The 17,960-nt window shown below is 29.4% G+C and overlaps 2 protein-coding genes across 3 annotated transcripts in view; one reads left to right on the forward strand and one right to left on the reverse strand.

Annotated features, from left to right (window-relative positions):
• LOC126851642 (uncharacterized) overlaps positions 1–4,342 on the reverse strand; it is a 38,952-nt gene extending 34,610 nt beyond the window's left edge. Inside the window, exon 1 of one of the 2 annotated variants that reach the window (XM_050595793.1) lies at positions 4,058–4,342. In XM_050595793.1, coding sequence (XP_050451750.1) covers positions 4,058–4,260 — 203 coding nt within the window. In that variant the 5' untranslated portion in view covers positions 4,261–4,342. Of the gene's footprint in view, positions 1–1,100; positions 1,250–4,057 lie in introns of those variants that run through there. The other variant, XM_050595795.1, reaches the window with a different exon arrangement.
• Positions 1,223–17,547, forward strand: LOC126851644 (E3 ubiquitin-protein ligase RING1). The gene is made up of 5 exons (XM_050595805.1): positions 1,223–1,364; positions 14,708–15,053; positions 15,385–15,760; positions 15,894–16,196; positions 16,327–17,547. The coding sequence occupies exons 2-5, from the start codon at positions 14,811–14,813 to the stop codon at positions 16,542–16,544; spliced, it is 1,140 nt and encodes a 379-aa protein (XP_050451762.1). The 5' UTR covers positions 1,223–1,364; positions 14,708–14,810; the 3' UTR covers positions 16,545–17,547.
• Positions 17,548–17,960: the final 413 nt, after the last annotated feature.

The raw sequence follows: 17,960 nt of genomic DNA on the forward strand, positions 1-17,960 counted from the left end.
TTTAATTTTCATTTTATTGAGCACGATTTTCATAATATTAAATAAATGTGTCCAGTTGAAAAATTAAACGTGATTTATTTCTAAAACACACGATTACAATTGCACGTAATGCGTTTTATTTCGCATACTTGTCGAAAGTATAGATCGATGGAACGATAATAATCCTGATTCGTTGTCTTTTCTCAAGTTCTGAAAACGCAAGACATTTCTCGTTTTGTGATTTCACGAGCGCGAGAACAATGATGTCTCGCACTTGCCGTCATATTTACGTTTATCCGGAGCAGAAACGAAGACAATAATCGTGGCACGCAATCACATACGATGAGAAAATGCACCGCATGATTTCGTATTAAAGAGCCTGAGTATTTCTGTAATTGCGATAATTGGCACAAAAGTAAACAGCGGTTTTTACATTCGCGCTCGCAAACGCGATTTCGTTTCATTGCCATTTTCTCTTACATTTTACTATGCTGTTGTATGATTTATATATACATATATATATATATATATATATATATATATGTATATAAAAATTAAATTACTCTCATTAGACGCGCGTCCACGCGCGTACAAAAAAAAAAAGGTACGCGTCATTTCTTCACCCCGTAATCGTCGAGGAAGTTCAAATGAGATCGTGACTTCTTGCGAGCAAAAAATTTAAATAAAATTGACAGCGTGCGTGCACGGAGTAACGTGCTGATTATCGCGCATTACCAATTAGATTCTCGTATTCTCGATGAAAGGCGGTAGCAATAAATTAAATAATTCTAGTATCTAGCTTCATTGATATGATCATTATTGATATGATAATTTATATTAAATCCTCCATTTAGTATCTCCTCTCTCTTCATCTATCACTATCAATTCTGCTCTAATATATATGTATGGTATTAATGATGAATTATCGTAAAGCAGAATTAGAGGAAGAATCACAGAATCATTATCAGATTATAATTATTATCATATTAAGCGAATATTTTTCGAACGTTACTTTTTTTTTTAATAGAATTTTGTGAGTATTTTTCCACCGGATTTTATTATAATCCTTGTTAAAAATTGTGTTATAAATGAATACAAGTTATAGCGTGCGATTACGTTACCTTAATTGAACGACGTTTCTGATTTTAGACGCATGGAAAAGCGAACGGAAAGCTACCGATTTCAATCACGGTCCACTGTTTTAATCGCTCGACCTGTCGAAACGATCGACATGGTGCGATTACAAAAGAGTCCACCGTCACACGCGTGAGCTTGTACTTGACTCCGTTCCGCGGTACGGCCGGAGGCTTACTGACATCGGCGCGGGACGACCGGCGCGGCGAAGCGCTGAGCAGCGTAATGAGGCGCCTTCACCTGCTCGTAACGTAAGTAGAGTTTATCTGAGAGCTTATCCCCCCGCAAGGTACGTCACACACGCGCTACGGAAGGGACAGACGTATACATACGTACCACACTGTGGTACATCGATAATCAGCCGTTTTCTTGTCTGTATGTATATGTGGAACGAGTATAAAACGGAGCATTGGTTTGTAACAAACCAATCGCATGATCGCAAATAAATCGAGACATGTACAATTCTCGTAAGATTTCACGAATCTAAGGTGATTTTAAGTGGCAGAAACTAATATTTTATTTTTTAATCTATTTTTTAATGTTACAATTGATATGCAGTGTTTTGGTAATGCATTTATTTGCATTTATGTAATAACCAACAATCAACTAAATGTTCGTCAACGCTCTCTCGATATAATCAATATTTAATCAATATTAATTATCAATATTTGTCCTTATATAATCAGATGCAAATAATGGATTATCATGAGATTGAAATAATTAATTGTTGAATTGATTATATTGAATATTATTAATTTATGATCAAATTCCATAAATGATAATTATATCTATAGTAAATTAAGGATTATATGTTGAATAAAATAAGAAATAATTAAAAGAGAAATTGATTTGAGTCCAACGGCATATTACAACGGTTACTTTTAATATGAAAGGCACTCCTTCACTCAATTCCGTTCTGTACATATATATTGCAAGTTTTTTTATCAAGTCAATCAAGAAACCAAATCTTTGGGGGCCGATTTTTTTTATAGAAAGGCAATTTACAGATTTAATACGATATTATATACGTATTTTATGCTACACGAAGGTAATAATATTTATCAAATTTTTTTAAATATTAAATTAAAGTAAAAAATTAGAATATAAACATTAGTCTCGTTTAAAAATTTAAATTACACACGGTTGCAAACACGATATTATTTCGCTACGTTTTAGATGTATTATGTATTCGTATACAGTACCATGTATTGAAACTAGAATTATTGATCTATGTGAAACGCTTGGCATAAGATAAAACGGTTTCTACGGATAGTTTCCTATCGGATACAAGCGCGACAAAAATTAGTAGTTTCCACAGAGTAATATAAACTTTATCCAGTACGTTTTACTTCACTGGAAGCGTGTCGAGAAAATGCGTATCTTTATAATTTATCAGGATTTTTAAATATACATTTCACATATTGCCTTTTCAAAATAAGTATAATTTTGTGAACATATTTAATGGTTTTAAAAATATATATTAATAAAATAATATTAATAAAAATATAAATAGAATAATATATATAAATATTATATAAATAAATATTATATTTTAATATATATGATATTGAGTTGTTCGTAATGTTTGTAGCAGTTTTCTCGTAAAAATCGAATTTATATTTATATCTTGAATATGTGTTTATTTAATGCAATGTGAGTAACTTTTTTTTCAATTTAACTATCTTTTGGATAATTTCACAATGAATTAGTTTTTCACAATGAATTAATATTTTTATTGGATCGTCATTAATAGCGATTTTTTAAAGCATTATAGCATTTTCAAGATTAAAATCGCTTATTCAGCAAATCATTTATAAATGATTGATTCTGCAACATCATCTCCAAACAGCTGATACATGTAACAGCTGATATAATGTGCATAGCAGTTTTTCCTTTCCGGAAATCAAACATCAAATAACGAAAGTAGATTTTATTTATTTTCTTTTTAAATAATTAACGAAATTACCAAAATTTAACAAAGTTTATTACTATAAAATACGTCAAAATCGCTTTACAAAATATAATATCAAATATATAGTCAATTGAAAATAATATTTTAACATCATTTAAAAACATTACTAAATTTCCGAATAATTCAATATATAAAAAATATAAAGCAAGATATAAATATAATAGATATTATATAGATTAAAAATGTATACGTATCTTTTATTTTTATATGTAATTACACATACTTCTTTAAATGGCAATTATTATCGAATCGATAATAATAGGCAAATTTGATACTATTAATTTCTTATAACTAAATGTAAAAGTTATAATATTTTATCAAAATCTAATTATTTTTATATGTCACCAAGAAAGTATATTATTATTAGAGATGGCTATTAAAGATTTTATGGGAATAAAATAGTCATTGAATAATAAAACGTTTTCATATTTGTTATTTTTGAAACAGTTACATAGTAGAACTGTTTATTTTTGATAATAAAATAATGATTGAATAAATTAAAATACTCATATATAATTAACTCGTATAATTATTTTTGATGCAGCCAAAATGCATTATATCAGCATTCTCCAGTTATCTCTCGAGTCACTAAGCCCAGCTGACAGTTATAACATTTATTCATGGCTGGTTGCCTTTAATAGTAACTTCGTCGGTGTATGAAAATATTAATTGAGAAGATAAAACCTTGGTATTCGTATGTTATCTTTTGAACAGATATAAAAGATCAGTACATTTTCGATGATAACATAGTGAGTAGATAAGTTAACTTCAGTCAAAACGATCTTTAGTTATCTTCAGGCTCACCTGATAGTCAGCTTACCTGATAATTGTAAAAATTTAACATGATTTTGGCATTTTTAATAATAATCTCGTCATTACAGTTGTATTTTACTAGTAGCATCCCCAGGACAAATATGTCCTTTATTTATATACTATTTACTGACAGTGTGTACATGTGCATTTTCATCTTACCTGTCGAACGTCAGGCTGTTCTGCTGGTAATCGCAAACGTTGCAGGTGCTGCATTTCGATGAAAGATCCGTTTCTCTGTCGGTCTCGTCGCATCGATCTTGATCCTTCCGATGATCTACGACGATGCTCCATGTTCGGTTGATAAGGTAGAAGAGATAGAGCGGTTTGCTTCGTCGACAGAATTGCGATCTTGTGTTTCCCATTGTTATTTCGTCGTCTTAGTTTATGTAGCACATAACATTAAAGTAAATTTTTAAGGAAAAAATTTTACATGCTTCTCCTCACATTTTTTATACGCACGATACTTTAAATTACATCCGTTTCCCGCACAAGTCTCTCATATCACACACGGAACTTTTTAATTTACTTGTTTGTTTAGATAAAAATTTGTACGATATGTAGTCCTTTCGGAGAAATGTTTTTCTGCGTTGCAAGGATTACGTGCGATCGCATGATCGACCGTGAAAGCCGTGGGATTATTCTTGCGTGCCATGACCCTGGTCTTCGATTAGAGTCGTGTAACAGCTTAAGTAATAGCTTACATCCTCCTACAAGTGTAAAATTCTGAAGGTAGATCTTCACGATTTACGGAGTTTACCATATTTGTTATTATTTTATTATTCTCCATTTAGTTTTCTGAAATATGCATTGTATATCTCGTTTTACTTTTGTACTTTCTCACTCTATCTAAATTTTAGAATCAATTAATATTTATTATTTTTTACGTGAATATTTATTTAGACCTTATTTTCAAATTTTGACGTGTTTTTTTTTTTCTTCTACACTAATAGCTGGCTGATTTCATTTCCTGTTTCGATTGTTTACTTGTTATGAACGACCATTTCATTAAATCGTAACTGTCCGTTATTCATGTATCACTGCAGATGCATTACTAACATTGCCTATGCGATTGTGTTTACACATGTAATTACGAGGCAACGACTCCTAAGTAACATTTACAGAATGAACGCATGCTTGACTTGCTCGAATGGCGAAGAGAATTAAAATGCGCTTTTATAACGTGACTTTTATTAAGATCTTTCGCCGGAAAATGCCCATAAATTATACTCACGACATTTACGTGTGAGAATGTTTTATTTTCCGTTCTAATAAAAGTCTACTTATAATGCATTTGAGGCGATCGTTTCAATTACTACTTTCTCTTGTATTTTAGTATTTCTTTTTTTTTTTTACTTTAATGGCTCTATGTTTATTTAATTTTTTTAGCGTGCCGTAAATAGTTTCTATATTTTTTAACGAGTATGTCGATTTTGAAAAAGAAAATCAATTTTTCTTCAAATTTTAATACTCGATTTTTCAAAAGATTATTCATTCACAAAAGTTTGACGTAATATTATAAAAATTGTGCTCTGATATAGAGAGCAATTTCTGACTCATACATTTTTATTTTAAACTTTTAGATAGGGGGATGAGAGTTAAAATAAAATAACATGATACTATTTTGATACTTTTTCTCCACAATATCGGTGAAACGAATTATTAAGAAAACATGCAGCTAGGTTTTGAATCGTTGTTTGTTGAAATCTTAATGATCTACTAACACATAAAAACTGATGAAAAACCAATCAGTAATTTTTATAGAATTGTTATTACACTTTTATTACATCTATTTTATATATACTTTTGATATATTTTTTACACAACATTTTATAGGTAATAGCAAGTATGTATACACACTTATAATGTATATATATAATTATTTTTATCATGTATATGTACATACTTCGTATATTTTCCATTGTTCTCTACATGCTTAAAAAATACATTTTATCGCAATTAAACAAATTATAATCCATATCTATAATTTGATTAGATAAATGATAAATATTGTAAGATACATCAATAAATTAATATACAAGTTTGTTTCAAATGAAAAGTATTATTTTGATATTTTTATGCTGTATAATTAGTGTATCTGTCAAATCATAGTGTATATGTCAATGTGTTAAATTAATTATGATATCTTAACATTGCAATATCTTAGCCTTTTTGAAACATTTTTAATAATTAAAGAACATTAATATTTGAAATATTTTAATAAATAGATAGATTATTTTTACTCACATCAACGTGTAGGACACGTCATGGACGCGTGCAAGAATAATTACACTAAAATGTTTAGCAGTGCTCTCGCCTGAGAAAATTGGAACGAAGAACAATTTCAAATGCATAGAAAAATAATTTAATTTATCGAATTCTAATTTTTCTCTCTTTTCTCTTTCTTCAGCAATGCATGAATAAAATTTATTTATCCCAATCGTGTCATCAATTTCATCACCGATCGGCATGCGGCGTCTCGCCGCAAACAAAGCGAGTTCCTCTACATCGGAGCGATTAGCATTTGTTAAAAATCGCACTTATGTTAGCATCGGCCTCGCACTTTTCTCTGTCGCTCCACTGGGTTTCGCGTGAACATTCAACACTGTACATTTTACGGCTACCGTGAAAATTATCGATTAAAGATCGACACACCCCGATCGCGTAAGATCCCCCATTCGATAATATATCTCCCTTATAGGAGACGCGAATCTCTTATAGAGGTGCGCCGAGTGATTCGGTTAAAAACGCGTGTATGAGAGGACGCGAAGAGGCATTCACTGAGCGGCTTTCAAGAGCCGACTGCCAACCCGCGAATGCCCCGAGGTGCACGTGTGCACATCGCCTCTCACGGTTGCCTCTCCAACGAGGCAACCTCGTCTTCATTCTCGGCCGGTGCGGTACAGCGCGGTGCACCATGACGTCCATGACTCGTCTATGGTGATCGGCCCGACGAGAGAGGAGGACTTATGCTACTCGCGGTGCTTCAGACTGTGGGTCAAGTCGCGACCTACGGCGCGCCGATGCACCGTGAGTCCTCGACTTCCCGAGTACTCGGAAAACAGAAGATCCGGGGGGATTGTCTCACTGGGTCAGGTATGCTCGCCTTGTTCAAACGCTCCCGATTTGGAAGACACGGTGTTATTACCTCGCCTATACGCAGATTGAGGTTTCAATCATTTTATTGTCAATAAGATACAAAAACCACTTGTATTTAATTAATTATTATTATAATTAATTAATTATTGTATTGTATTAATTAATTATTATTATTTTAATTAATTATTAATAATATATTATTAATTAATTAATTATTATTTAATTAATTTTCCATTTGTATTTAATTAATTACTTTCCTTATGGTAATTTTTTATTATACTTTTAGAGCGGTAAATTTTAATTTTTGACAACGTTTTTGAAAGTGACATATTTTTGCATTTTTTGCTTTCTGATTAACGCCCATGTAGCATTTAAAAGTCAATTGAGTATATGTCATCTTGGAAGAATTCTCTCTGATTTAAGTGATAATATTTTTTTTTTTTTTATTTTATTTACTCTTCACGAGTACATTCTTCATTTTATTTATTTGCCATGATTTCGGATAAGATATGTATTATCTTTGTACACTTTTATATTGAAATTCGTAAAGTTTGTAAGTGATTAATTTCATAAAATTATTGTGTGTGTTTGCCCATATTTATTATTGATAGCAACGAGAATAAACAGAGCATGAATCTAACAATAAGCTCCAACCGAATACAGAAATCTTTTGTCTTATAAATATATTTTAATGCCGGCTTTTAAATCCGAATGCCTGATCTCATATAATAAGGAATGCAATTATGGACTACCGGACTTTTTTCTTTGTCGTAAAAGGTAGAATTTGTTCTGGCAAAGGTTAATTGGCGTAATTTAAATTTATATATAATGACACCGCGGTTTGACAAGAGATCGAAGGGTACGATTTCGATGAGATTAAGAACTAACAAGCCGACGTTGGGCGTAACGTGACACGCAACGTATCATAATTCGCTGTTATGTGGAGCGGAAATAAACGGTTCTCTCGCAGCAACGAACATTTTAATAGATTCAAAATACTTAGATTATTATTCTAGCTTTTCACACACAAATACATAATGATAACAGAAATAAAGTTTAATATTTTATTTGAAATTTAAAACGTGATACTTGTAAGAAATTCTTTAACAAAATTAATAATATTTAAATATAAAATATATAACTAAAAATTGTAATAACTTTTAGATGACGAAACAGAATTCTTGAGAATCTTATTATTTTTCAATAACAAGGTAATTATATAGTTTAGTCATGCTGATATATATACTTTAAGCCTGTCTTTCTGTATTTTATACATAAAATTATAAATAGACTTTTATCTCGAATTTTATCACGGATCATAAATCTAACGTTATCTTTTATGCATGTTTACTACTGTGCAAACATTAATAAAAAAAATGATATTAAATATGTATTAGCTATCATAAAGTTTTTCACTTAAATTTTATTAAGAATATAATTCAACTTGCAATTTTTTTATAATAATAAATAAAAATAAAATATTTTTATTTTCCTATAAAGTATATTAAAATTTCGTTTCGTCATACGCGCGAGTTATAAATTTACCTTAATATACAAATCTAAAAAGCTACTTTCTATTGTAAGCGTGGGAACAAGTAGTCTGTTTAAGCAAATAATTCGTTTGACTTACCGTCATTTTATAGCTAATTAGATATTTTTAAGATTAGCTTAGAGCTAATCTTTTAAAACAATCTAAACAAAATTGAAATCGTCAAAATCTACAAAATATCAAATTGGCATTCAGGAAATATATTTTTTGGAAAATAATGTTATTGATATGTTCATTTTAATATATTATGTTCTTTATTTTTTAATGGAATCCTTATTTTTTATTTGGAAATCACATTAAAAATATCTAATGATTTTGATAGATTTCTACAATTGATTGATATAATGAAGATGAATTCGAGAGGATGTTGGCAGCAAGTAAAATGTATTGAATACTAATATAAGCAAAAGACAATTGATATTTCTGATCAAATTGTCGCGATGTTAAAATAAATACACAATTCACTAATTATTCTAAGAATTTCTGACGGATACGTAAATCGTATGTTTTATTTTCTGCACGCACCAATCTTACTAGGTCAGCTCACTCCGGTGAAGTCTCTTAACGAAAGGCAATCAAGTACCGCTGCAGACAGAAGCCACAAGAAATGCGATTTTCATACTCTGTAATCGCGCGACCGTCAATGAAAAACATTATGAGATCGTGGGGAATGTGTTTATGAAGAAAAAATAAAATAGAAAATATTATCACTTAAATCACGCAGACTTTTTCCAAGAAAATGGCATACCATTGATTTTCAGATGCTACATACTGGCGGAAGTTAATCAGAAAGAGAGGTAAAAATATATCTCTTTCAAAATTTGTCAAAAGTCAAAGGTTACTGCTCTAAAAGTAATAAGAAGAAATATTAAATGATAATGACAAATGACAAATAAATATAAATACAAAAATGTAGCGTTTTTGTATCTTATTGACAATAAATTTAAAAAATTCAATCTGCGTACAGTTACGAAAATTAATGCTGACAAATCGCATTTATTTGTAATTGAGTTGAGAGAAGAAGAAACAGATACTAATAGGCAATATATTTATCAATGAATAGGCTTAAGCTTTATTCTCCTATTACGTTGCCGGCAAAATTTAGAATCGAATGTTGATGAATTCTATGGTCAAAGGCCGTGTCAGGAATCCGCTTTAGTCTTAGTTACGTGAAAGAGATAAATCTCGAGTATTTCAACAGATTAGATCTATGGCTGAATCAAGATAAATCTCTACACTCGTGTATATCATTCTGTTAGAGACGAACGTGACTAACGGGTGTCTATACAGCGTTGAAAATAAGGAAATACCGCAAAGTATAAAGCGAAAAGAAGCAAGATCTAATTTCATAATAATTTACACATTGCGCAAATTCTTGCGCTTAATAAGATTTCAGTGTTAATTTAAATTTCACGATTGTCTCTAATATACATCAATTTACGTTTAATCAAATTTGTCAAATTACGTTTAATTCTAATTTATATTTTATCAACAAAATTCTGCGCAAACTTTAAATTATATATTCATAGGTTTTAAATAGAAATATTTTTTTTTAATTTACATTTTTTTTACAGCGAAAAATGGTTTACTAAATCTATGACATCTTGGATATATTATGCTTGAGCTTTAAAAGAGCTGAACATTACATAGCAATTCATAATATATTAATGTTCCATAAATCGCTATAAAATGATCAGCTCTTTTTGGAGCGCAAGAATAATGTACAAAATGTATAAAATGGCGGTATATAAAAGTACGAGTTAACTCTTTATTAGATCGCATTTTGAAGAAACGGAAAGTTTATTCATCTAGAATTTAAAAGTAAAATCCATAGTGATATCTGAGGATAGACACGACAGTAGTACCAGTAGGTCAAATTCACGCTTGACCTGAGTTGAACGGATACACGTGTAACCATGTATCAAGCGGCAAGAACGCCGCTGCTTCCGGATGCTTGTGCAACGTCAGGAACAGGGAAGTAAAACGAAAGAAATGATAATTATGTCTAACAAAACTAATCATAGCGGAGAAACGAAATCACTCAAGTAAATTGTTACAAATAATTTTTCAATTGTTGAAAAATAACACATGATTTATTTTTTAATATCTTTCTTTAAGAATCAAATATAAAACACTTTTATAATTAAATAGCAAATAATTGTATTGTAGTTATTTGTCTTTATACAAAATAAATCAATTAGATTATACGTTTAATATTTTTGAAATCGTAGGAGATAGAGAAAAATCTCTCGAACGAACATTAGAAAAAGAGCCATTATATAATGATAAAAAGTTGTTTATAGAAGAATCCTTTCGAAGATGTAAAGTCGCTTTTATTGTTTTAACCGGAATATTTTATTTTTCTAACTATACATATACATATAATTTGTTTGTGTGGTTTTTGCCTGATTTTTGTAGTTTCGAAGATGCTATTATAATTCTTATTGGTTCTATATGTCGAAGAAAGTAATAAAGAGATATCATTTTATATCTGTACACTGTTACTTAAGGAACTTATTTTGCAAACAATAGTAAATGATATGATCATACAAAGAATGTTAACAAATATATAAAATCTCTTCATGATTTATATATCTCCGTCATCTTCGAACCACTTCTCACGGCATAGAAAGAAATGCAAAGCATTTTGCCTTGAAGTTACACTGTACGTAACAAAGGATTAATTTATGCACGTGACATCGTGCGTCATCTCTATGATCTTACGTAAATTAGAATCTGTAATTCTATGAGAAAAGCGGATGATCAAAAGGGAACGTAAAACGCGTATAATGCTTATAATATTCGTGCGAGCGCGATTTCGTACCACGATAGTTTTGTGGATAACACATGAGACGAGATTGCGATTGCATTTATTACATAAGAGATTCTCTCTTTCGCGAGAAAACTATTTCTCGGTAAATGTGTCATGGCGATAATCTATCTCCATTTGTGTTTAATGCGTACATTATATTCTTAAGAAACTAGGCTGATGAAACACTGTTGGTTATTCATAAACATGTGACATTGAATCGAAGACTATGCTGACTTTTATATAAAATATCTATAAATTGAAAAATTAACAAAATACGCGAAGCAAAAGAAAAAGAAAAGGATTTACTCTCGATTTACAAACTTCTTAAATCATAATTATTAAAATGCATAAATATTTAAACATTATGCATTTATGTTGAGAAAGCTGTTTATCAAAGAAAGCTGAATACTTGGATACTAATTGCAAGTATGCTGTATAAATCACTTGATCTTGTCGGAGCAATGTAATATCGTGTTACACTATATTATCAAGCGAAAGTTATATCCCCTCTGTGGCCCACGCTACGCATCATAAATTTATATATAAGTATATATGTATATATTTGTCTTTGATTTATATTTATTAATCATTATTATATTAGAGGCTCATATATCACAGATTTTTTATATAGTCAGTTTTTTTTTTTTTTAATAAAAAATCGTACTCTAAAGAGACTCTATTTTATATATGAAAATGCTAAGTCTTCTTACAATTAGAAAGAGATTAATATCATGAAAAAAATTGCGCGGCATAAACTAAAATCTGTTGAATATTTTTATGATAAAAATAAAGGAGCGAATCACATCACTTGCACGCATACACAACAAAGTGCACGAATCTCGTTACGATATAACGATGAGATATAATTGTTATCGAATGACCGCGTGGAATCCGGAAGGAGAATGACCGACATGTCATACTTTGCCGTAGGGAATTAATTAGACGAACTTAAAAAGCTGTCGGAGCAGCATCGTCATTAAGTGGAACAAGGTGTTGCCCTGCCGTCACATACAGTGTGACCTACAGATGCGGACTGTTATCTGCTTCTCGAATATAAAATTTAAATAACTGTTTTTTTTGTATTAAATCTGTTAAATACGATATTAAAAACTAGAGTTTGACTTTCGTGACAAATAGTAATTAGCTACTTTTGTCAAATCTTTAATAAACAGAAATTCACCTAAAAAAAAATCGTCCTTCTAACACGGTTTTTTATTATTTTATATAATTAACATTCATGAAAAGAAGCGTGCAATGAATCGATATCTAATAGATATTTTTTTATCTTTTGATGTAATTATTTAAAAAATTTGATAATTTTTTAGTTGAATCAGAGGTGAGAATTTTTATATATGAAAAAAAAAAAGAATTATTTTTATATAGAGTGAATATATAGACAGAATATTATATATAGACTGTAATGTTATATTATAGGAAAAAAAAACAGATTTTATCAGAATTATTATTCGCATTGTATTCGTCATAATTATTACTACAAATTTTAGTTTAAATATAAAAAAAATTATCATTATACTATTATTTATTATAAAATAAATTTTACATTTCTAATTATATAATATATTAAAACAGTTACTATTAAAATCTTTAAAACAAAAATATAACTTTCATGACAAAAAATATACAAGGAATAAAAATGGATATTAGAAACAAGCGATGAAACTTATTTCCCTTGCATGCATGGACAGCTGCAATTACAGTCTCTTACAGTTAGGGTCAACAGAAAAAGACGAGGGTCTTGTCGGTCCAGTTTGCCGCGTTAGATCTTCTCGCAAATAGATCTACTCCAGTCGCTCTCTCGAAGAGAAGATGCATCTATAGTGCATAGTAATGGCCAAGCCTACGCCCATCTTATACATGGAATTATATACCGTTATATTATTTATACTACATTTTGCTCACGAATAAAGTACTATGCCACCGATATTACTGCTTAATAACCATTTTTTTAAATACTAAACTTGTTTCCAAATATTAAGTGTTTCTTTTAGAATTGTTTATTATCTTTTTAATCGTTGCTTTTTAATCAGGGATAATTACCGCTATATAAAATATAAGAAAACATGAAAAAATGTAAGATAGATAGGTAGAAAGTATTAGTCTCTATAACCAGAGAGAAGAATAAATAAAATAAAAAGTGTGACAATTTGAACAATATATTATTGCATTAAATATCATTAAAATAATACATGTATATATTAAACAATATATAATTTAAGTAATATATGATCAGTTTTTTTTTTTTTAATTTAATTTTATTTAGATTTTTTAATAGCTTTAATTATATACATGATTATATCAAAAACGCGCGACTCATGAGGAGAAGGAAACAATTATGTGTATTATTTTCTTGTTTCTTTTGTTAAATTTCTGTCCATTGTGTTTTTGTTATTTTCTATTTTTATTAAAAATCTTTTTTTGTTATATATTATAAATTTTTGACTTTTAATTATATTACATGCAATATTATTATTCATAGCAGTAAATTTAATTCTTTATTTTCAAATGAGTAATCCCAATTAATTTCTTAATCAAAGATGCGGCATAACTGGGGATCGAATTAGGATTTGTCAATTACCAGGAATATGAACAGGAACTTTACTTATAGAATTTTATCCTACTGAACTTCATACGTATTGTGCAAATCTTTGACACTAATTGTAAATGCAATCCGAGGGAAATAGTGCCATCAGATTTTATTGTCTCCTTCAGTACAGTCCAACTAGGTAGTTTACCTTGTAATGAAGGTTTCAGAAATGCAAATCTTTGACACTAATTTTTTTAAATAAATTTTTGTAAAATAAAAATAGGTAAATTTAAAACGTAAAATATTTATCAAAACAATCAGAATGATCAGAGTGAGAAACATGTAGTTGTTAATATTCAACAGAGATGTAATATGAAAATTATTAGCATAATTTTAAATGTATTAATATTTGTGATATGCTATTTTGATTGTGAAAACTATATAATTATTTGAACTTTGTTAAATTTTCAAAATAAATTTTCTATATTAATTATTTAGTGTTTCATACAATTTTACAGAACTAATCAATCTACTAAGTGGTACTTCATAATTATAATTATTAACTTTTTGGAGCGACTAATAATTTAATATTTCATTATAATTAAATTTAAATTTCATCATAATTAAAAGATAAAGGATAGCAAGATAGAAAAAAGATAACGTAACATCATAACACATAATAATCATAACGCATAATGAAAAATACTATTACTGGTCAAAAATATTTTTATTATTTATTTAGTATTTTATTTTTGTATTTTTGATTTATTTTTTTTATAATAAGATATGGGAATTTGAAATTTACAGTTGGCGACACTGAAGTGGCGCTGAAATTTGTATGTGAACAATTGGACACTCTGGATTCTCTGGAACCTGGAACACTAACCACTAACCTCTGACTGTGATCAAGATGGCATCTGCGGAACAAGTCGGCCTCAACAAAACATGGGAATTGTCACTGTACGAGTTACACCGTACACCACAGGATGCGATTACCGACAATACAGAAATTGCGGTCAGTCCGCGGAGTCTGCACAGCGAACTTATGTGTCCCATTTGTTTGGATATGTTAAAAAAAACTATGACTACCAAGGAGTGCCTGCATCGCTTCTGCTCTGACTGTATTATTACAGCTTTGCGAAGTGGTAATAAGGTACATACTCGACATAAGCTTATATTTAAAATTCTGTGAGCAAGGCTATATATTTTCTACAAGAAAGATTTTTTATAGCAGTTTTATATATCTTTGCCTGCAAATCTTATATAATATATACAATGTGTATGTCAGTTTATTTCCTGTCTAACAATAAATCTGAGAATATATGGTTCTGCTAAAAATATATTATTAGTTTCATGGAACATCAACAAAATTATATTTATTTTATTACACAGAAATTTTATTAATTATAACTTTATATATGTGTATTATATAGTGCAACTAATGTACTGCTTCTATAAAAATTTTTATGATTTTATATTTACAGGAATGTCCAACATGTAGAAAAAAATTAGTTTCCAAAAGATCTCTTAGAGCAGATCCAAACTTTGATATGCTAATTTCAAAAATCTATCCAAGCAGAGACGAATACGAGGCTCATCAGGAACGAGTTTTGGCGAAACTAAATAAATCGCATTCACAAGCTGCGCTTGTTAATTCTATTACAGAAGGTATTAAGCTACAAAGTCAGAATCGTCCTCAACGTTCAAGAAAGAATGCCAACGAATCTGAAAATGCTAGTAACGCAACATCGTACAACAATACTCCAAATGTTAGCGCACCTACAACACCAAATCCATCCACAAATGTAGCAAATCAAAGTGATTCTTCTCAGAGTGCAACAGGACCTTTGAATAGTGGAGGTATGATTAATAATCTTCAAAATAGCAACATTTCTCAACCTGCAATTAGTCCCACTTTCTGATGAGATTATAATTTATAATCTAGTTAATTATTTTTGCTATATCTGTGTTCTTTTTTCATGTGTTTATTCAGGGACAACATCTAGAAACTCTACCACACCATCACCAAATCCTGCAAATCAAATCCCAAAAATACCAAAACGGCAGAAAAGCTTTCAAAATTCTGAAAATGACTCTTCTAGTGCTGAGGCAGAGACTGGCGGCGGTGACTCTATGGTTGACACAGAAGGCGAAGGTCCTAGTGAACCTTTAATGCTTAATGAAATTGAACTTGTTTTTAAGCCACATCCTACAGAAATGGCAGGTGATAATTCTTTAATAAAAGCATTGAAAGAAAATAGTATCCGGTACATAAAAACAACAGCAAATGCCACAGGTAAAATATTTTATTTATATATTAAAAAAGAAAAATTTTCTATTAGAAATAAATACATCAAATATACTATAAGTAAAAACAAGGAAAACATTTTGTTTTAACAAAACTAACAGATATTTTGTTTTTGCAGTTGATCATTTGAGCAAATATTTGGCGATGCGTTTGACATTAGATCTAGATACTGAATTGTCAGAATCAGATAGGTTATTAAATTTTTGCATTTACATTGCTCCTTCACCAGGACAACTTGTGGTACTAAGTGGTTCACAAACGTTACGGCAAGTGAACGATAAATTCTGGCGTGTCAATCGACCCTTGGAAATGTATTATTCGTGGAAAAAGACCTAGGGAAGGCCTCGAAAATATCAATCTGATGGGAACTAATCGCGCCTTGTTCCAAAGACGAGAACGAATTATCATTATTACACGAAGTATAGTGGAATGCATTATGTGTGAAAAATACATATCATTGATGTATTCTGCTGTACTTCCAATTTCAATCTCTCTCTCTCTTTCTCTGATTCAAAATAGTATAAGGAATATTCTTTAGTCATCGACAATGGTGCAATTTTTACATCTTCAAAATTGGTTGCCATTAATCAAGGTTTGTTAATGAAAGTTGGATAAGATAATTGAAATAAATATGAAACTAATTTAAGCGGCATTGTATACATCCTGATGTTTTGAATGTGAACTGAATGCAGTTATGTAATAACACATTTCGTATGAAAACTCAACTGTAAGCATATTTTTTTGAATCTTAGATATTTAGTATATATGAAATTATATTGTGATTTCTGATATTTTAGTATATTATAATTTTTGATTTAGTATATTATAATTATTTATTCATTTATAATGTTATATAATTTTAACATGATTATGTGTTTTAGAATGGTATAACTTTAAAATTTTATTAATTTATATCTAACAATAAGAGGAAATGCGATAACTTTGCAATATTTTGTATATTTATTCACTATGTACATACTAAGGGACCATTAAAAAGTAACAGTTTTTATAATTGATATAAAAAATAAATAATTTGAAGTTTATAGATCTTCCAGGATGTACAAACGTCGCTTAAATTTGAGTTAAACCAACAGATAAATGTGTATATGAATGAAGTCTATAGCAGAACTGTAATTAGCATGTCACATCATACTGAATAATATCTACAGAAATCATATACATTTATAACTAGTATGCGTTATATATTTGCACATATTTATACATGTTATATTCCATTGTTCAATAATCTCACAATAGTCATTAACTTATTTTAACAAGCAATCATATTATGGACCATTCTGTATAGTTTAGAGAGAAAGAATAAATCTATGTATATATAGATGTTTAATAATTTATCTTAAAAATAGTATATGCATCAAATCTTGAAACAATTCTAACAAGTTTGAATATAAGTAAAAACTAAAAAATGCTATGTTCAACATATTGTATCAATTTGTTCTTATATTGCTTTCCAAGATTTGATACATGAATAATACAGGATGAGTCCTTAAAAATTATCCTTTATAAATCCTAAAATACAATTTTTAGAAATGAAAAATGGGTAAGTATTACCAGAGCCAATTATGTACGTATGTATAGATCGAAATAAATAAGTTTTTTTTAAATATGACTATTCATATTTGTTAGTATGAATTAATAAAACAAAGTTTTTTTTGTCTTTTTGATTAGTAAATTGATAAATTTAATCAACGTTAAATTTATGATTCAAAAAAATTCAAAAATTGACGATAA

Source organism: Cataglyphis hispanica, chromosome 8 (genome assembly GCF_021464435.1).
Source record: "Cataglyphis hispanica isolate Lineage 1 chromosome 8, ULB_Chis1_1.0, whole genome shotgun sequence".
Lineage (NCBI taxonomy): Eukaryota > Metazoa > Arthropoda > Insecta > Hymenoptera > Formicidae > Cataglyphis > Cataglyphis hispanica.

Excerpts from the sequence above, each read along its gene's own strand:
- LOC126851644 (XM_050595805.1), top strand. The coding sequence starts at position 14,811 with ATGGCATCTGCGGAACAAGTCGGCCTCAACAAAACATGGGAATTGTCA. Across the intron at positions 15,054-15,384 it reads CTTTGCGAAGTGGTAATAAG|GAATGTCCAACATGTAGAAA; the intron begins GTACATACTCGA and ends TTATATTTACAG. Across the intron at positions 16,197-16,326 it reads AACAACAGCAAATGCCACAG|TTGATCATTTGAGCAAATAT; the intron begins GTAAAATATTTT and ends TTGTTTTTGCAG.